The 21629-nt window shown below is 41.0% G+C and overlaps 1 protein-coding gene across 11 annotated transcripts in view; it reads right to left on the reverse strand.

Annotated features, from left to right (window-relative positions):
• BCAS3 (BCAS3 microtubule associated cell migration factor) overlaps window positions 1-21629 on the reverse strand; it is a 1368214-nt gene that overhangs the window by 583139 nt on the left and 763446 nt on the right. Inside the window, exon 23 of one of the 11 annotated variants that reach the window (XM_033921872.1) lies at window positions 14328-14369. The exons of the other annotated variants lie outside the window; for them this stretch is intronic. Within the exon in view, the coding sequence (XP_033777763.1) occupies window positions 14362-14369 (8 nt within the window). The 3' untranslated portion in view covers window positions 14328-14361. Of the gene's footprint in view, window positions 1-14327; window positions 14370-21629 lie in introns of those variants that run through there. 11 annotated transcript variants of the gene reach the window in all.

The following is a 21629-nucleotide window of genomic DNA, read 5'->3' on the forward strand; positions in this document are numbered from 1 at the left end:
CTCTTAACTTCATCCTATGCCCTCTCATTACAGAGCTTTCTTTCAAATGAAAGAGATTCAACTCATGCACATTTACATTAAGTAGGTATTTAAACTATCTATAGACCTTTACATTCAGTCTTGACTTCTACCCTGGCAGCTCCCTAGCAGTGATACAGAGGAAGGTATAAATTTAACATTAAACTCCATTCCTGCCCATAGCAGCCTTCTGATATAGCAAAGCATCATGAGCTGTATCTGCCAAGAATGAAATAAGAACATAAGAACATAAGAAGTTGCCTCCGCTGAGGCAGACCAGAGGTCCATCTTGCCCAGCGGTCCGCTCCCGCGGCGGCCCATCAGGCCTAATTGCCTGAACAGTGTCCCTGACTAATTTTGTAACTGCCTCTAATCCTCTAATCTTATCCCTATAATCTACCTCTACTCCTATCTGTACCCCTCAATCCCTTTGTCTTCCAGGTACCTATCCAAACCTTCTTTGAAGCCCTGTAGCGTGCTCCTGCTTATTACATCCTCCGGTAACGCGTTCCATGTATCCACCACCCTCTGCGTGGCGTTTGTTCTAAACCTTCCCCCTTTCAATTTCTCCGAGTGCCCCCTTGTACTTGTGGTTCCCCATAATTTGAAAAATCTGTCCCTGTCTACTCTTTCTATGCCCTTCATGATCTTGAAGGTTTCTATCATGTCTCCTCTAAGTCTCCGCTTTCCCAGGGAGAAAAGTCCCAGCTTTCTCAGTCTGTCAGTATATGAGAGGTCCTCCATACCCTTTATTAGCTTAGTTGCTCTTCTCTGTACTCTCTCAAGTACCGCCATGTCCTTCTTGAGGTACGGCGACCAGTACTGGACACAGTACTCCAGGTGCGGGCGCACCATTGCACGATACAGTGGCAGGATGACTTCCTTCGTCCTGGTTGTGATACCCTTCTTAATGATGCCCAACATTTTGTTTGCCTTCCTTGAGGCTGTGGCGCACTGCGCCAACGCCTTCAATGAAGTGTCTACCATCACTCCCAGGTCTCTTTCAAGGTTATTTGAAAGGCAACCACACTATGCTTATACACCATTGTCTGTTTTAATCTCATTTCCTGAAGAAGGAAGAAAGACCATAGTTTACATTAAATGTATGCAGGCATTGTACATTTTATTCTGATAAATTCTACCTAGTAATTTATATCACACAAATCATACCTGTCTCGCCCCTATAGGGAAGCCTAATAAATCTAAGTAGATGACAAAAATGCACTTTTCCTCATTTTCGCATCAGCTCTTGCTTCTGAATCACTGGGCTATCAGTGGGTGCTCTCTTTCAAATAAAATCCTGAGGAGAGGTTCTGCCAGTCCTGTGGACATTAAAGACTCCATGGCACTTTTTACGAGAGATCAGATGCCAATCTTACCCCCTCTTTTATGAACGCATAGTGCGGGTTTTAGCGCTGGCTGCAGCGGTAACTGCTTCGATGCTCATATAATTCCTAAGCATCGGAGCAGTTACCGACGCTAAAACCTATGCTGTGCATTCGTAAAAGAGGGGGTTAATGTTACAGCTATATTCCATGTAATAGGCTGTATATCTCAAAGCTTGAGGTTATATCTACACTTCTCCCTCCATATTTGCTGTGATAGGGGATTAACAGAACCGCAAATACAGAAAAACCGTAAATAATTTTTTCATATATTATTCGCTGTTTTCTATTAAAAACCATCATGAATATGGTGAAACCGCGAATAACATGGTGGGAGACCTGGCCTATTCCTGAAGGAAAGGCAAAACATGGTGAAGAAAGGGCTGGGAATCAGCGATTTTCTCTGTAAATGCTTGGAATCAGCGATTTCTCTATGCAAGCTGATGTAATTTGGGGGGAGGAGCCAGCAAGCTAAAAAACGTGAATAATCGAAACCGTGAATGCTGAAACCGCAAATATGGAGGGAGAAGTGTACTTAAACTAGAATTAACAGCATCTCTGAACCTTGATTGATAGATATCTTATTAGATCATTGTATAGTGCTTTCGATAAAATCAGTGCACAGCTAAATACAAGAAATGATCACTGCTATGGTTTAGGAAAAACTTCCTAATTATATACAGGATACTGAATCCTAAAGACTGAAAGAAAATGCAGGTTATAAATAAAAATACATCTATTTTATTCCCTGAATGGGCTGCTCTCAGTTCTCAAAGTGTTCTTGCCAAAGGTATAGGTACAATCCATTTTAAAAGACTAGATAATGCAAAAAGGAAAGAAATAAACTCTTCAGAACAGGATGCAGGGATAAAGTAAAAGAGAGTGAAGCTTTTAAATAATAGGAAACTATAGAATCCTCTGCGCCAGAAAAAGAAAGAATTTTTGGTTGACATATTTTGCGTTCCTTTGTGATCCAGAACCTTCTCCTATGAAAGCTGCCTTTATTTCCAGTGAAGAAAGCAAGGGGAACGTGCCCCTTTTCTGCTTGGTACTATTGCCGCCTGTATCTATTTCCAGGAAACCAGATTAATTAGGGTTAATCTGCCTAGTAAATGAATAAACAAAGATTTCTCTGTCATGAAAAAGGCCAGGTGAGCAGATATCATCTTCTAACACAGAAAATCATCTGTTTGAATACACTGCAGGAAATTACCTGCTGCAACTCCACACCTGGCATCATCTAGTAAGGAGTTGAAAACTGTGGTGAAACAAAAACAAAAAAAAACCAACCCAAAACTAGAGGTATTTTGGAGGAGATCTTTCTCATCCTTAAAGTCTTGCCCTCTTGGCAGATCATAGAAAAGATGCAGGACTCCCAGGTTAGTTTGATGCATATACAGGCCAAAAATATCCATTCTACTTTGTTCCTGAAAACTTTCCGATCTATCTATGGTTCTTTAGCAGGGTTGCATTTCCTTGCTCATCCCACAGAAGGGATAAAAAATAACTCACAAAAATGAGTCATTCAATTTTATTATATGCTGCATTTTATTTAGTGGTGAATCCTGTACTAAAATGATCCCTCCCCTTCTCTGACTCTTAGTGAGAATAATAATAAAATCCCACAGGGAGCTCCTCGCCACACACTTTTACCCACACTTAAGAGGAAGTACGAAGTTATTCAAATTGTGATTTTATGTGAGGGAAGACTTGTTCATCCTGTTAAAAATGTGTTTATTTTTCTGCCCTGTCTGGCTGGCTGTAAAGAGACTGTGGCAAAAGAAGATGGACAGACCTGCTTGTATTTTCTATATTCTTCTCCATATAACTGACTTATTTCTCAAATGATCACGGTCATGTAGAATATGTCAGCCAACATCCCTGCACTGTATTTATGAAAGCTGTGCCCCCCTCCCCCCCACACACACACACTTTGTGTCTGAGGCTAAATGTCTATGGGGTTGTATTCAGCAGTGGTGGTCTATGTTTTAATTTAATTGTATATTTAACACGCCAATACATGGGTGGAGGAGTAGCCTAGTGGTTAGTGCAGTGGCCTGGGGAACAGAGTTTAATTCCCACTGCAGCTCCTTGGGACTCTGGACAAGTCACTAAACCCTCCATTGCCCTAGGTCAAAAAATAAGTACCTGTATATAATATGTAAACCACTTTGAGTGTAACCACATAAAGACGGTATATCTAGTCCCATCTCCTTTTCTTTCCCTAGTGAGTGGTGCTATATATGGTATACATACTGTCCCAGTAGCTGCTGTTTAGTTTGGTTCATCAGGCTTAGACTAATAGGCAATTATATCAGTTTGATCTAAAGCTATGGGCCACTTATTCAAGCCAAAGGCATTTTAAATTGGGGCACTAGATGCTATTCTAAAAAGTAGAGTCAAAAGGCTATGTGGAGTGTAACTCCAAGGTAGGTATAAATCAGGGTCATAGCCAACCCTTCAATTTGAGGTTGGGGGGAGGGAGAATAATGTGGAAGACAACACATTCCTCCTTCCCCCCAAACAAGTAATTATGCATTTCTTTTTCTCTCTCTACCTCCTATGGTCCAGCCAAAAATGAAAACGCCTTCCCCCTTTACCAGGCAAGAGAGATCTCTAGTTGCTCTTGCTCCTGCCAGTTTCTCAACCAAAATGGTTGCCTACACTGCTGTAGGAGGTCCCAGTGGTTATTTTGAGACTGGAACCTGTCTAAGTAGAAGCAAATTCCAGTCACTCCTGGTTATGCTGGTTCCAGTCTCAAAATGACCTCTAGGACTCCCATGGCAGTTTTGTGAGGTTGCTAGATTTCACTCTTCCCAGAAGAGGCCACTAGACCACCAGGACATTTAAAAGGTACTCCCAGATTGCTCGGGGGAGGGGGAGGAGGGCAGGGTGCCACCAAGATCCACAGGGTGTTTAAAGGGAAGTCCAGGGAGGGCCTATGTAGTTGGCCAACCCAAGGGAGTGGCAGGAGCAGACAGAGATTGAGGGGATGGGGAGATAGTTTCAGCTTCAGCTGAAAATGCACTGGCATTTTCAGCCAAAATTCTAACCTGGTGCCAAATTCAAAACTGAAACTAGGTGTTATTTTGTTCATAGAGACGATCCTTGAAAAAGCTTTATGCAAAACATGTCATGTTGGAAAAAAAAAGTCCCAAGCCGACTAGTTATTTTTAAATGAATACATCTAACATAAAGATAATTGCATTTTTGATTCTTTAAAACAGAGAATAAAAGTTGTATTTATGGATAATGAAAAGTTGGGGAAAGATAAAACATTCATGACAAAGGTGGAGTGTAAGTCTCATTGGTAAAAGCATAAGCCGATGATAGAGCATCACCACTAAGGTCTGGATATAATTTCATTCAATGTACTGAGGAATATTTGATTATACAAGTGTGTTTGGAGATCCTTAATATGCATTAAAATTACAACCATAAATTGAAAATGTAACTTTGAAAAGGTAATCATAGAATGAGCATACCTTTGGCAAGTATTTTCTTATGCATCAGTACTACAAATCCGCATAAACGCAGCTTGAAAGGCAATGATAATTAGATAGATTTCATGGGAATAAAGGGTTTTTCTGTGGCATTCACACCCTTTAAAACCAACTTAAAGAAAGAACCAATGTTTCCTACAGACCACCTTCAGAGAGCAAGATGAACAATTTTCTAAAATAGCTTTCCAGTCAATTTTGGTTAGGGAAAGTAAAAAAAAAACAACAACTTGTAATAATTATACAGTAACCACACTGTATACTCATATCCAGATTAAGATCTATCATTAGTGGAACAATTTTCAAAAGTACCTACATAGATGCAAAGTTTGCAGTTAGTTCTACCTGTGGAGTTTGGACCTGATTCTATTAAATATGCCTACAGTTAAATGCCTAGATCAGTGCACCTAGCCAATCTTGGTGCCTAACTTAATTTTTTAATTAGTTCAATCAGCACTGTTAATTGAACAGCACCGTTAAAAACCAATTTAAACCAATTAAAAAAAATAATTTGCTAGTAGGCACCTCACAGATAGGGAAAAATGTTTGAGTACCTGAATGTAAACCACTTAGACCAATGGTCTCAAACTCACGGCCCGGGGGCCACAATTGGACCACCAGGTACTATTTTGAGGCCATCGGTATGTTTATCTTAATCACAAAAGTAAAATAAAACACTTTCTTGATCATGTGTTCCTTTAGCTATAAATGACAATATTATTATTAAGACTTAGCCAAAAGGAAAGATTTATAAACTATAAAGAGTCTTACCTCATACAAAATTGTCATTTCTTTAATAAGACATTAACTATTTTTTTCTGAGGCCCTCCAAGTACCTACAAATCCAAAATGTGGCCCTGCAAAGGGTTTGAGTTTGAGACCACTGACTTAGACTATAAGTAGTATATAAATACTAAAAATAAATAATAAATAAATAAATAACTTGGTAGGCACAATGTAGGCATCTACACCGAGATGCCTACTTGCGCCTACTCAAAATGTAGGCGTGGTTAGGGGCAGAGTTTCAGAGTTAGGCGCCAGTATTTTAAGCCAAGAAAATTATAGTTCAATATACTGGTGCCCAAGTTATAGATGCCTACCGGTGTCATGCCACTAGGCACGATCCTATAAACAGCATCTAAGTTTGAATGACACGTGGTAGGTGCCATTTTCCTAAACACCTACTGAGTTAGGCACCATTTATAGAATCATACCCTTTGGGGCCATTTTCTCTAAAGGATAAATACGCTAGGTACAATAATTGCATCCATCTAACAATGCCTAAATTCAGAATCTGTGCTAATTTTTCAAATTGGCTTAACTGGTGTGGTAATTGACTGTGCCGGTTTTTAGCCAATAAAAAAAAAAGATTAAACAATTTGGCACCAATCTCTTAGGACACCTAACAACGCCTAAGTGGAGGTGTCCTCCCATACCTAAGGATGCCTAATTATTCCTATCTGAAAAAGTAGGCAGAGAACAGGTGTCATTGAGTTAGGCATCGTTAGGTGTCTAACGTAGGCATTGCCAAATTAGGTGAGTGAAAAGCAGGCCTAATGGAGCGGTGCCTATGTCTAGGATGCCTAGCGACACTTGTCCTCTTATACACTGCTAGGCATGATTCTATAAATGGAGCCTAGCAGTTGATTGACAACCATGCTTAACGGTGGCTACAATGCAGGTGCTGCTAGATGCTGCTTATTGAATCCGGGCCTTTGTGCCTACTCTCAAAGGTAAGCATACTTTCTCTTTCAATACTCCCCCAGGAAAATATACCTACAGAGTATGACTTAACTTAAATGGCTTAACTATAATATCAAAGACCTGACGATAATCCAGCTTTTTTTTTCTCTATGCTCTCTTTCTTATGTACTCTAGTCTTAATTACATGTGAACCGAATCGAGCTCCGTTGGGAGATGACCCAGTATATAAATTGAAGGCTAGATTAGATTAGGGTTCATAGACAGTAACGCGGAAGACAAAGGTGCGCGCCGACAACTGAGCGCAAGACGGAGGCGCTGCGACGGGGGTTTTTGTTGGGGAGCCCCCCCCCCCCACTTTACTTAATAGTAACCCCCCACATTTTAGTGAAAACGTAACTTTTTCCCTAAAAACAGGGAAAAAGTTAAGTTTTCAGTAAAAACCCTCCACAACACCCCCACAACGCGGCGCGATCTGTATAAAGTAAAGTGGGGGGGTTCCCCCACACACACCCCATCGTAGCCCCTAAAAACAGTCTTTTTCTTCGGCGCGCGCCTCCGTGCTGTGCTCAGTTGTCTGCGCGCGCCTTTGTCCCGGCACGCTTTTGACCTGACACCTAGATTAGACTGATCCTGGCACAAACGTATAGTCAGTTTTCAAACAGTTTACTCGGGCAATTTTATTCTCTCAGATAAATAACTTCTAAAAAGTATACTTTACATAGAATTACACAAAAGAAGCCTCTACAAAAATATCTGAAAACTTTAAGAGGAGGATTCTCAAAAGTTACCGTGCCCTTAACGATGGTCGCTAAATTGATTCCAGCCAATTTAGCAAGTTAGAATTTTACTGGCTGATTATCAGAACGGCCATTTTTGAGCTTCCTTGCAGTCTCTGACTCTGCCATACATATGTAGTTCAATGAGGTCATTTATATTAAAGTAGTAAAATGAGCTCATCAATATTTAAAAGGAGCACTCCAGGCGATTCTCCATCATCGCTGGATGATTCCCTAACCCTGTTGTGCAACATTTGCGAGCAACATTTTCTGACAGGGTCTGAGCTGTCAAGCCTTACTTTCCAGTCAGTGCCTGAGTCAATCAGTGCTCAGGCACTGACCAGGAAATAAGGTTACAACAGCTCAGACTCTCTCACCCACCCTGCAAATTTTTTTTTTAAAAAGAAGAAAGACCCCCAAATTGAAGGACAGCAGGAGGGATGCCCACTTCCTCCTGCTGCCAGTAATCCCCAACAACCCTCTTCGACAACCCCAACAGGAGAGAACCCATCTGACACCACACTCCCTCCCAAGGATGCCCACTCCCTCCCACCACTAGAGTCCTTCACACTTTTCTATGAAGGCCGGCCAGAGGGATGCCTATTCCCTTTGGCTGGTAGGCCTGCCTCTTCAAAATGGCAAGCCTTCCCCAATCAGGGACTTAGGCCCATTCCAAGAAGGGGAAGGCCTGCCATTTTGAAGAGGCAGGCCTACCAGCCAGAGGGAGTAGGCATCCCTCTGGCCAGCCTTCATAGAAAAGTGTGAAGGACCCTAGTGGTGGGAGGGAGTGGGCATCCTTGGGAGGGAGTGTGGTGTCAGATGGGTTCTCTCCTGTTGGCATCCCTCCTGGCCAGCCTTTGTCAGAAAAGGTACAGGGGGAGTCGGGGGCGGGGGACCCCAATGGCAGGAGGTATAGGAGGGGGGGGGGGGTCTCAGAGATCACCGGCAGTAGGAGGAAGTGGGAATCCATCCTGCCAAGTTTCCAAGTTTATTTAAAATTTGATAAAATCACTTTTTCAGAATTTCAAAGCGATGTACAATAAAAATAGGCGAGACAAACAATTTATTAGGGAAACACCGACTTATTTCAGATGAGAGGGGGGTTCTTAGGGTGTTGTGGATCACCAGCAGCAGGAAGGAGTGGGCATCCCTCCTGCTGGGAGTGTCGGGGGTTCTTAAGGTATCAGGGATCACCAGTGGTGGGAGGCAGTGGGCATCCCTCCTGCCAGGGTTCTACAGGGTGTTGGGGGGGGTCTGAGCAATGGCAAACGAGGAAGGGGGGTTATCGGTGGGAGTGGGGACTTTTCTTTCTGCTGCTCTCCCTGCCGGTTAATCAGCTGAGCCAGCAGGATTCAGGAAGGCTGTGACACAGTTGATTGGGGCAGGCAGAGCAGCTTTGACAGAAGGGAGGAGCTGTGCTTAGTAATTGCTCTTCTGAGCAATCGGTAGGCACAGTTCCTCCTGCTCGTTACCGACGATTCTCTGCACAAATAGCGTGCAAATAATTTGCATGCTATTATGCTGAGAATTGCCTGTAAAATAAAAGTCGCTCCAACTACGGGCACTACATCGACTCGCCAGAGAATCTTCCCCTAAGTATCTACAATCCTAGTCACTTCCAGAAAAGCCCCTTTCAGCTGCAGCTCATAGCTCATATTCTGCTCTACAAGTTGTTTCAAATTAATTAGCTAAGAAAAGAAAGGACTCTGAAAGACAAAGGGCTCCTTTTACTAAGGTGCACTAGCGTTTTTAGTGCACACACAAGTTTAGCGCACGCTATAGCCGAAAAATTACTGCCTGCTTAAAAGGAGGCGGTAGCGGCTAGCACGCGTGGCTTTTTAGCGCGTGTTAAAACCACTAGCGCGCCTTTGTAAAAGGAGACCCCAAAAAAGAGTAGCTATGAAGGCAGTAGCCGTGTCTCCAAGTTTTCGCTTAGCTCTTTACTAAAATGGAAAGGATTGTCACTTTTTCTTTTCAAATTAATCTGGTGAAAGAAGGTCAATTTATCTATAACACATGTCTATGAAATTTTCAAATAGTTCAAGCTTCTGGGTTTAAGTTTCTGTTTGCTGACTATTAAAATCACAATTTTGTCATAAAATAATAAGAAAGCACCAAGGAACTGGTTTCTAAATTTAGAATATGATGCTGCTCACTTATGAAATCATAGGGACTCTTTTTGCAAAGCAGCAGCAGCGATTCCCACATGGCAAATGCACCAAAGCCCATTCGACTCCTATGGGCTTTGGTGCATTTGCCGTGGGAGAATAGAGAATTTTACGATCTAACGAACAAAATCTGCTATCGATTCCATCATTAAAAATTATTAATACGAGGAGACAATTCATTTTTTCTTGTACGGCACCGCAAACATGGAACGCCCTCCCTATTTCTTTACGGGAGGAGAAAGAACTTGGAAAATTTAAAACTGAGCTAAAAACCTTCCTTTTTAAAGATGCCTTTTCAACATAATTTTATGCTTTATGAATTATATTTTACTTGGGTATACCTGTTTTAACTATATCCCTTTTGTATTTTCCCTCAATGTTTCTTCTTTACTTTAAAAATTGTATTTCATCCCTCCTTTCCTTATGTTTATCAATGTTAAATTAAGAGTATTTTAACCATGATTTAAATATTGTATGTATTGTAATGTATTACATTGTTATTGTTTTTTCGTTTTTTTTAATTGTAAATTTAAAAATGTACATCGCTTAGAATATTCGATTAAGCGATTGATCAAGTCTCCTAATAAACTTGAAACTTGAAAACCACAGCTTTGTAAAAAGGGCTGATAATTTTCCAATTCCACTAAACAGGACAGATCTACGTGGTTGACAGTAAAAATAAAACTTCATTCATTTTTCTTGCTTTGGTTCTATGTCTCTTACCAGCAGTTCAGGAAATTATTGAAAACCTACGTATTTAAGATTTTTTTTGTAATTTCTAGGTCATTTGTTTTTATTGTCACTGTTTCCATTTTCTTTTGTAAACCGCATAGAACTCCCAAAGTACTACGGTATACAAATAAATCAAACTATGATCTCACATAAGAACATAAGAATTGCCGCTGCTGGGTCAGAGCGATGATCCATCATGCCCAGCAGTCCGCTCATGCGGTGGCCCTCTGGTCAAGACCAGCGCCCTAACTGAGACTAGCCCTACCTGCGTACGTTCTGATTCAGCACGAACTTGTCTAACTTTGTCTTGAATCCGTGGAGGATGTTCTCCCCTATAACAGACTCCGGAAGAGCGTTCCAGTTTTCTACCACTCTCTGGGTGAAAAAGAACTTCCTTAGGTTCGGACGGAATCTATCCCCTTTTAATTTTAGAGAGTGCCCTCTCGTTCTCTCTACCTTGGAGAGGGTGTAAAACCTGCTCTTATCTACTAAGTCTATTCCCTTCAGTATCTTGAATGTTTCAATCTCCTCTGTTCGTGGGAGAAGAGGCCCAGTTTCTCTAATCTTTCGCTGTACGGCAACTCCTTCAGTCCCTTAACCATCTTAGTCGCTCTTCTCTGGACCTTTTCGAGTAGTACCGTGTCCTTCTTCATGTATGGTGACCAGTGCTGGATGCAGTACTCCAGGTGAAGGCGCACCATAGCCCAGTACAATGGCATGATAACCTTCTCTGATCTGTTTGTGATCCCCTGCTTTATCATTCCTAGCATTCTGTTCGCCCTTTTCGCCGCCGCCGCAAATTGCGCGGGCAGCTTCATCGACTTGTCGATCAGAACTCCCAAGTCTCGTTCCTGGGAGGTCTCTCCAAGTATCGCCCCGGACATCCTGTATTCGTGCATGAGATTTTTGTTACCTACATGCATCACTTTACACTTATCCACGTTGAACCTCATCTGCCATGTCGATGCCCATTCCTCGAGCCTGATATGTGATATTTTCTTCATTTTATTTTAAATTGTGACTTGCTAAATTATGTTAAATATTTAAAAAGAACCGTGCAATTTTTCCTCTCACCCACTAAACACTTTGTTCACGCCACAAAAAAGATATGATTATAAATTATTATTTTAATTTGGAAAATAATATAAAGGTGTGATAAATCAAATTTATCAAGAAACTATGAGGGGCATAATCGAAAGGGACATCTAAGTCTGTTTACGTCCATCTCGCAAGTCGTCCAAAGTTAAAAAAGAGCCTAAGACACATTTTTGAAAGATACGTCCAACTTTTTTCTACTTTCGAAAATCATCTAATTATACGTCATGCCGATTTGATCGTCCAAGCCGCTAAATCATCCATCTTTATACCACATTTCCGTCCAAGTCCAAAACGCTTAGAACAAGCCCTGTTGGAAGTGGGAGGGGTCTGCAAAGTGATGGACTGCACACCTAGACATGCCACCTAAATAGTGGGGTACCTTACAGGGCACTGCTGTGAACTTCACAAAAAAGGTGCCATTGCTTCTCCTCACTACAGCTCCCTTATAGGTGATGGTGAGCCCCCCAAACCACCTCCAGAATCCCCTAGACTCACTTATCTACCACCCCAATAGCCCTTATGGCTGCAGGAGCCACTTATATGCCAGTACAAAAGGATGTTGGGGGATGTATAGGGCAGTGCACATGTTTCAGTATCAATGCAGTGATTACAGGGGCTTATGGGCATGGGTCCTCCTCTCTATGGGTCCATAACCCACCCCCAAGACAACTTAAGCTGCCTCTGGGCTGGTCGACTAGGCTTCCTATGCCAGGCGGCCAGGTGATGACGGTCTGGAGGCTGAAATTTAAAGTTGTGAATAAAATTTTTATGGGGGTGGGGGGGTTGGTGATCACTGGGGTAGTGTGTGGGGGTCTGTGTTATGTGTTTGCAGTGCTTATCTGGTGAGTTTAGGTGGGTTTTTGTGACTTAGACCATGTTTTACATGGTCTAAGTCACAACGTCCAAGTTCCGTCTAGGCTCTGTTGTTAAACTTTCGGTTATACATGCTGTATGACTAAGTCTAAGTTGGCCCACGTCCCATCCAACTCCCACCCTCGACACACCTCCCGAAATGCCCCGTTTAGCTTTGGTCGTTGAGTGGCACTATGAAGGCCTAGGTCGTTTAGAAATACATCCAAAACCCGGTATTATTATCGGCGCTTGGACGTTTTTGAGAAATGTTCGTCCAAGTGCCGACTTAGGCCAGTTTTTGGACATTTTTCTCTTTCAATTATGAGCCCCTATGGGTTTTACAATATATACCATTCCATAGTAAAATTATTATAGGGGCATCTAGCTTGTTTATAGCATTACAAAAAGGGATATTATGGTGTCAATACACTTGACCTCTTCATATGGGGCATAAAACAGCTAATACTGTCCCCTGCTGGCCAAAAGAATGATGCAGATAGTCAGATTCAGATGAGACATGCTGGTAGCCCTGGGCTCATAAGGGAACTTGTGCCCCCAAGCATGTCCTTGAGAAGGGGATTATATCAAATCAGGAGGAAGATGGAAGTTGGGGAGGGAATGATTTTCGATCAATTTTACCACCCTGTCCCTGTACAAAATTATTGTAACAATGCTTCTTTTAATTATATAGTCCTGTATTTCTCAACTCAGTCCTGGAGTACTCTCTTGCCAGGATACCCACAACGAATATGTATGAAAGAAATCTGCATATAATAGAGGCAGTGTATACAGATCAAGTTTATGCATATTCATTGTGGATATCCTGAAAACCTGACTGGCAAGGGGGTACTCCAGGACTGAGTTGAGAAGCACTGATATAGTCTGTTCAGTATCTACATTTAATCACATTTTACTGTAATGTTTTTGGTTTACCCTGATGATGGAAAATTAGGTTGAAGGAAATTACTAGCTGTGTTGCATGAGTGATCTGGATGGAATCTGTCTCTGTCATGTGTGCTTGGAATTTCAAAAAACCCATCCAAGGAAGGAGAAAACAAACTTTTGCATACATTACAATAAGACTTCATGTTTGTGCTCTTTTGCAGACACTCTATGATGAAACCCAGCTACAAACACTTTGTACTTAAAAATCTGTCCTACCCCCACTTAAGTGTTTGCACAGAAGAAACATAACTATGATCCTTGGAAAGAAGTTCAGTGCTTTTTGGTTAACCACCCTGGCTTCTTATTTTCTGAGGAAATGCCAACACGACGTAAAAAAAAATATGGAAACAATCCCAACTCTGGATACGGTTGCTTTGATTTATCTATTCAATTACAGAGAGTAGTGAATCCAAAGGCCTCCAGTCTTATGGAAAAGGTGAATTGCATGTGTAAACATTTAGTGCAATATGACTAGGCTGCCATTGCTCTACTGTCAGACGCCTTAATTTAATCTGATAATATATGTAAGGCAAAGTTGAAAAAATAAAAGGAAACAAAATCACAGTCTGCTTTTAAATCGTAATCTCTGGCTCTCCCTGATCATAGCCTTGTTGATTTTAATCATGTTTTCTATAAAAAATAAATTTCCTGAAGCCTCTTATTTTTCTTGCCTGCGTGTCTTGACGAGATGTGTAAGCTCCATAAAGAAAGACCATATCTTATGTGTATCTGAGTAGCAGTAGTAAGATTTAGACTTTCTCCAGCTAATGAACCCTCAACATGTAGAAAAGGAATGTGAATGATATGTCGGGCAGTATTTTTCTAAAGAATAAAGATCTTTCCCATCAATACATACAAAAGAGGAAAAGGTCCTTTTTGAATAAGGCCCCAAAAGTCTGTTCTTAATGATTGAGTATAGCAATGCCCTACATAGAAAATGAACTTCAATATTTTATTTCTCAATAGCAAAGCTAAATTCTGGTTGTGAATAAGTTGAAAGTCCACCACAGATATATAAAACCTGAAGATCCAGATTCCAGTCCTGCCTCTGCAACATACTACCTACCACAGAGCACATTGCTTAATTATTCTATGTTTGAAGTCAAGATTGCAAATTCTTTGGAACAGGAATGTTGCAAATATGTGATTTATCTTGTACACTCTCGAGCTCCCTGTCAACATTCTATAAATCTGTAATAAGAAAGAATACATAAAAATATTATTAATTGTCTCACTTATTTATATAAAAACTCAGTGAGATGTTTAGCGGTTCTAAAAGTGCAACTGATACTAGTTAAAGCCAGACACACAGTGACATGTACTATGAGCTGTGTAAGATTCTCTCCATGGCTCCAGCCACTGCATTACAATCCTTATCTTGAGCAGCCAAAGCTATTTCCCTCTCTACTGAACAGCCTAAAACCTATACCATTTACTTTTTACTTGAGACCTGAGCCAATGTTTGATCTCTGCAAACAGTAGATGAAAAGGTTTGTGGACAAGCAGACTGAACTATATCAATCTGGTTATTAGGCTTGTAAAAAAAATGCATCTGATTTTCGTTATATTCAGAACACATTCACAGAATACCCCTCATAGAGAATTTGGATTTTCTGGTGATAGCCAATCCCTCTCCCTCTCCGCAATCATCCTTCCTTCTCTGATCCACTAGCATCATCTGACTATTGCTGTTACCTGGGAAGGAGCAACCTTTCTCCCTTTCCATGAGGAGCAGAAGCTCAGCATTCTGTCTCTGACAGTGGCCAGTTCAGGTCATAAATATTTAGCAGACCTCAAAAAGAAGATCTATTTCTTATAGTTTATTTTCAGGAATGAGCAATGTCAACAGCTCCCTCCTCCCCCTCCCTCCCCCCCAAGTCGACCCGGATAATCATTCTTCATGAACTTTTCCTCCAAAAACTCATTCAGTCCTCAGCCCTCCTGAAAAAGTAGCCTCAGCTGTGTGGAGCAGGAGAAGATATGAGGAAAATAGCTGTGGTCTGGCTGGGGAGGGGGGGGGGGGCTGAGAGAAAAACTAATGGCCGAGGATGGTAAGGGGACAGAGTGTGACTGCTGAGGTTGGTGAGAGTGAAAGAGAATACAAACTTTTAATTTTTAATACCATAAATTTTTTTTACTCTGTACAACGCTTTGTAGAATCGATAAGGCGTTTAATCAAATAATTAAAATAAACAATAAACAATAATAAACAATACATACTTGAATATAAACTGAGATTTGGGGGCCAAAAAAATGGCCCAAAAATAGGGGTCTCTGTTTATATTCAAGCTACCAATGGTCAATGCTTTAGTCCTCCCTTTCCAATGACCAGCAGTCCTCTCCTCTACTATACCACCCCCCAATGATCGGTGTTGCTCTCCTGGTCTCCCACCCAATGACCAGTGCTGCCCTTCTGCACTCCCCTCTGATGACCATCGCTATAACCCCCCACCCCCCCATGACCACCGCTACTTTTCATCGAACCTGACACCAGTACACTGTTATGGGCAGATTTGCGGCCTTGAGCATCTATGCATGTTCAAGGCCTGCCACCTCCTGCCCTCTCTGGGATTCTTGGAGATGGTGGGAGCCAGCAGGCCTTGCAGATGCTCAAGACCCCACACCAGCCTGGAACAGAATATCGGTGTCTCCTTATCAGAACAGTAAGGAGCAATATTGGGGGGGGAGGGGGGTTGTAGTATAGTAGTGTCAGTAATCGGGAGGGGTGGAGGTTCTGCTGTAGCAAATTCTGTTTACCTACAGAAACCTTTTTGAAAATTGGCCCCTAACACATTTGAAAATATAATGACCCCTCAGCCCAGTGTAGAGCCAGTTCTGTCTTTTTTTATTTTAAAATATGTCAAGGCTGAAGAATGAACTAGATAGAGAAGTAAAACGAGATCTGCCTTGTGCTGATATGGACGGTGCAGGGTTTGTCAGTGAAAACTAATGGCCCAGTGAAGATACTACCACAGGGAGGCATTGAAATTGCAACAGCAGTGCATATATTGAAATAAGTACCTTATGCTTGGGGGGGGGGGGGTAGATTGTAGCTAATAACATCCCAATGCTATTGTTTTGTATGAACGCTAATTAAGTAGTATAGAAGATCGTGATCTCCAGAGTCCCCACCGTGCATGCAGGTGTGGCATTTACTCATGAAAGATAAAAAATTAAAAATATTGCCACACTCCAGCACTGGAGATTACTTAAGAAATTAAAACTATCACTACTATCCATTTTCATACCTACCTAACACTCCTTCAGGCCCCCTGGTAACTACAATTAAGGTAGGTGTGCTGACTCTCATTTCTGCATAGCCTTGGGAAGGGAAGGGAAGCAGCACGGATCACCAGAGTTTTCATTTTTATGCCAGCAAAAGAGAGCATGTAAAAAGGGGTGCCGGATACTAGCGTGATAGAAACTCAGTCAAGCAATTAATGAACGAGCACTAATTTGGCTCTTTTATGTAGTAGCCTTGACCGTCAGAAAGGTTTTGCGCTAATAAATATATTTAAAGTTTAAAAAACAATGTTAAAACTTATGGCATGGATGTCTACTCTTTGTAGACTTTCTCACCAGGATCACACAAAATCCTAATCTTGGTTTATATTTGAGTCAACCTTTTTCTTCCTTTTTTTGGGGGGGAAAGGTCACTTTGGTTTATATTCAAGTATATACGGTAATAAGGGACATGTAAAAATTATATGTGTAAAACTGCACCTTAATACTTAATTTTGTGATTCAAAAACACCAATATACACAGATTCTTAGTATCCTTCTAAAGATCTAATTGGCTTGAAAATAAACACCTGAATTGAAAACTTGTGAACCACTACAATCAGAAGCCCTAAGTTGATTAAATATATTTATGTATAATGAGGGATTGGCACTGAATCATGTGGAGTGGCACTTTAAGAAAGGATATACATATTAGGATTGAGACATCCAGGCTGAGACATGTCAAATTTCCATTAGTATTTCGGAACAGGATCTGCCGACCTAGCGTCTCTTCTAAATATATGAAAAATGGATGTTTATGCATTGGTTACATGCAGTAGGAGTATCCATTTTAGAACTATAAATGTCAAATATCAAAAGGGACAAAACAGCCACATAAACATTTTTCTTGTGAATTGTTTTATGAGTGACGTAAGCATTACCAATACATACATTATTTATACTGTAAATCAGAATTCATCTTTCTCCATCATCATATTTTTGTGTAGCTTTTCCACATGATCCAATCATGGTTTCCAGTTCCCATCCGATAACATCAATCTGTGCATTTGTATCACCCATCAGTATTTTAAGATCATAGCCCCCCCCCCCCCCACACACACACTAAACCACAATAGTGGTTATTAGCGCAGGGAGCCACGCTGAATGTTCCACGCTGTTCCCGACTATGAGTGTCGGTAGCAGCGCGGAGCATTCAGCACGGCTCCCTGCCCTAATAACCGCTATCGCGGTTTAGTAAAAGGTCGGGATAATTAGGGACCTGCAGTGCATAAGCCACAAAATTCTCCTATGAAACTGACAGCTCCACATATTGGCCAGTATTCACGATCCCTAATTCCACTTCACTTTAAACAGGTTCATTTTGATTTTATCGTTTTCTGAGCTAGCGTATTTTGTTTAAGGCCTTTTGTGGCTAGTGATCTTATGTGGCTTAGCCACATAAGAAATTCTCAATATCAACCACTAATACTTGAAATTGTTCTGGTAGAATACAGGATGTCTGCTTTGGCTTTAATGACCTTATAAGAACATGAAAAAACTTCATTACTCTCAAAAATAAGGAACAATAGAACAATAACAAAAGTGAAAACTATTTATTTTGCTCAAGTTTGAATATTACAACTGCTACCAGAGCTCATTTGGAATAACCAAAAACATGTCAATACCTGTAGACTCTCTTCCAAAAGGTAAAATGAAATTATCAATATAATTGGGCACTATGAAAAAACAGAAGGGAAGTGAAGGTTGGATATCTATATCTTCTCCAGTTGCAAAATAAGAGATAAAAATATTAATATTTTATTATACTCTATAATACAAGAAACTTAGCACCTTTATAAGGTTCCTCCAAGAATTAAAGATTGAAAGCTGAAATGTCAGACAGAGAGGCCAGGTGGAATCACGTAAGAACAGTTTGTTGTACAGATGTTAATCAATCCTTTTTAGTAACTGCAAAGAGCCCTAAAACAGTCAAATCCTTCCCCTTCACAAATCAGCACCATATACAGAGGGTCTGAATGGAGGCGCTATCAGTAACAACAAACTGTCTTTATATTGTCCAGGTAATTACAGGCTCGGGTCAAGGACTCCAGACCATATTGATTACATTTCTGAGTAACAAGGACCCTCCAGCACACCACTCATTCAGGTCCTGCTTTTAACTCTCTGTGACGCCAGGAATCCTCAAGCCCTATCAACACCAGTAACAAAAAACCACTGGCCACTCAGGCCTGTCAGTTACTGCCACAGGCAATAAGGACAGATGGAGAATTCATACTGTTGGTGACTTCATCTGCCAGCTGCACTGACATGTCTTCACTACCTGAATGACTGATCTCTGCTCCCCTCTACCCGTGCTGGACAAACATTTGATTGTTCACAAAAGACAAGGTATCTTTAAGGTATGAAAACGATGAAATCTAATAAGTTCTGATATTAGATAGCTCTCTAAGGAAAGCCCATAAGAGGTACACCCCACCACTACCACAAGAGGATTTAACAAGAGAATATAGCACCAACTCCTACAATGAGGTTATAATCAGAAGTCATCTAAGTTAGTGCTTCTTGCTTTCAGGGTATCTAGAAATGAACATGAAGGCATCCAATCAGCACATGCAAATCTATCGCACGTATATTCATTATGTACATCCTGAAAATCAAGCTGGCTAGGGACTACTCCATGACAATGATTAAAGGCACCAACTGCCATTTCCGGAAATACATCAAAGTTAAAATTTTATTTTAACTTTGATGTAATTTAAACTTTTACCCTTACCCCAGTCCCGTTCGTATCAAATTTGTCTATTTCTTGTCTAATACCTATGTTATTTACATACAGTCCATTTTTGCTTTTTATTTTTATCCTCATTTTTAGCATTGTAAACCGACCAGAAACTAGTCGATGGTCGGTATATCAAATAGTGAATAAACTTGGAAACATATCCACTTTAGGAATATTCTGCAAGGTTCTCTCCTACCTTGGTAATCTTCTGTCCATGTATCAATAGCTCCTGGAGGCTGACTTGACAGTCTATAATTTCCCACCCCAGGGAAACAACTCTGGCTATTTTTCTTCCTTCAAAAAATATGCACTGGGAAGTACAGTGAGAAGAACGTGAGCTGGAACATCCGACAACTTGGTTTTTTAAGGTTCTTTCAGAGTGGGTTCTCTGAAGAAGCCAGTCTGGCAAAATGTGTCAGAACCCACAAGTCTTCTGTGAATCATTTTCAGTTAAGTGCTTGAAATAGTACATATATTGAACACTGAAGAATTAAGTTCTGCACAATTGCAAGTTTGAAATAACTTTAAGTGCTATGATTGAACAAGAGAAGCAAGAGAGTGGTCTTTCTCCCGTAAAGCACTTATGGTTATACTGTGAAAGAATTATGAAAGTATATGTTGGGCGTTCTTTTTTAATGTTATTGGATTATTTTCAGGTACTGTAGCCTCAGTTGCCACTTCCTTAGAGGACTCTAGACTTGGGGCTTCTTTCTTAAAAAACTCTTCACTTGCGGCCTCCCTGAACTGTTCTGATGTAGGGCATTTAACCCCCTTCCAGCCTGAGCCCTGCCCCTCTGACTCAGCAGGTCAGCGCCACTTAACTTCAGGTGGTTCAATTTCAGCTTCAGTGAGGGAGTTATTCTATACAAACCCAGCCACATAGCACTCACTTCTTCACAGCAGTCTTGGAATAACAACAATGCTTATTCAACTTTCCAGCATTTATTTAATTTAGGGGTCTTTTTACTAAAGTGCATTAGATTTTGCAGTTACTGCAGCTTAATGCAGAAAATGCATATAATAATAATAATAATAGCAAAATGTGAACATGAAAGGGATTTGGGGGTACTGATTGACAGAACCCTAAAGCCATCGGCGCAATGTGCAGCGACGGCGAAGAGAGCAAACAGGATGTTGGGCATGATTAAGAAAGGGATCACGAGTAGATCGGAAGAAGTCATAATGCCACTTTATAGAGCAATGGTCAGACCACACTTAGAATACTGTGTCCAACACTGGTCTCCTTACCTCAAGAAGGACATAACTCTGTTGGAGAAGGTGCAAAGGCGAGCCACGAAACTAGTCAAAGGAATGAAAAATTTGAGCTACGAAGAACGCCTCAGGAAACTGGGACTGTTCACACTCGAGAGGAGAAGACTGAGAGGCGATTTGATAGAGACTTTTAAAATATTAAAAGGAATTGATAAAATAGACCAAGAAGCATCATTACTAACATTTTCAGATGTGACACGGACAAGAGGTCACAGCTTGAAACTGGTTGGCAGCAGGTTCAGGATAAATGCCAGGAAGTTCTGTTTCTCACAACGAGTGGTGGGCACTTGGAATTCTCTTCCTGAGGATGCTGTGGCGGAGAATACTCTACTGGGTTTCAAGCACAAGTTGGATATACACCTTCTTACAAATCATATTGAGGGATACGGTAATTTCAGATTTTCATAATAGAGAACCTAAATGGGCCGCCGCGTGAGCGGATCGCCGGACTTGATGGACCTCGGTCTGATCCGGTGAAGGCATTTCTTATGTACTTATGTACTTAATAATAACAATTTATATACCGCAGGACCATGAAGTTCTATGCGGTTTACAATGATTAAAATGTATTACAGATCGAGTGGAATAAACAAAGTTCAGAGTTAGTGAATAACAGTTCTAAAGATCATTTGTTGAGGACTAAGATTGTATAGATCAGTTACCTAAGTACTTCAGGAACAGATGTGTTTTTAGGTGTTTCCTGAATTCCCTATTAGTAGGCACGAGCAGTTGCTCCAGGTCTTTACCCCATGATGCTGCTTGATGTGAGAGAAGATGTTGGTGATGACTTTTAAATTTACAACCTCTAACCGGTGGAGAAACATATACAGTAGCTACAAGTCTAATGTGGCAAATATTGGAGGTGTATCCAGCATTTTCCATTGCAGGTCATGTGTTAACATTTGTGTTAACACATGGTAATCAAGCTGGAGTTAGCTTGACCTGGATTGGTATCATGGAATGCTGTTACTATTTGGGGTTTTGCCAGGTACTTGTGTATTGGATTGGCCTCTGTGAAGACAGGATACTGGGCTCGATACTGGCCTCTGTGAAGACGGGATACTGGGCTGGATGGCCATTGATCTGACCTAGTATGGCTATTCTTATATGTTTGTATTCCCTTTATAAGACAGGAAATATAAGAAATTTTTGTGTAG

This window comes from Geotrypetes seraphini, chromosome 15 (genome assembly GCF_902459505.1).
Source record: "Geotrypetes seraphini chromosome 15, aGeoSer1.1, whole genome shotgun sequence".
NCBI lineage: Eukaryota > Metazoa > Chordata > Amphibia > Gymnophiona > Dermophiidae > Geotrypetes > Geotrypetes seraphini.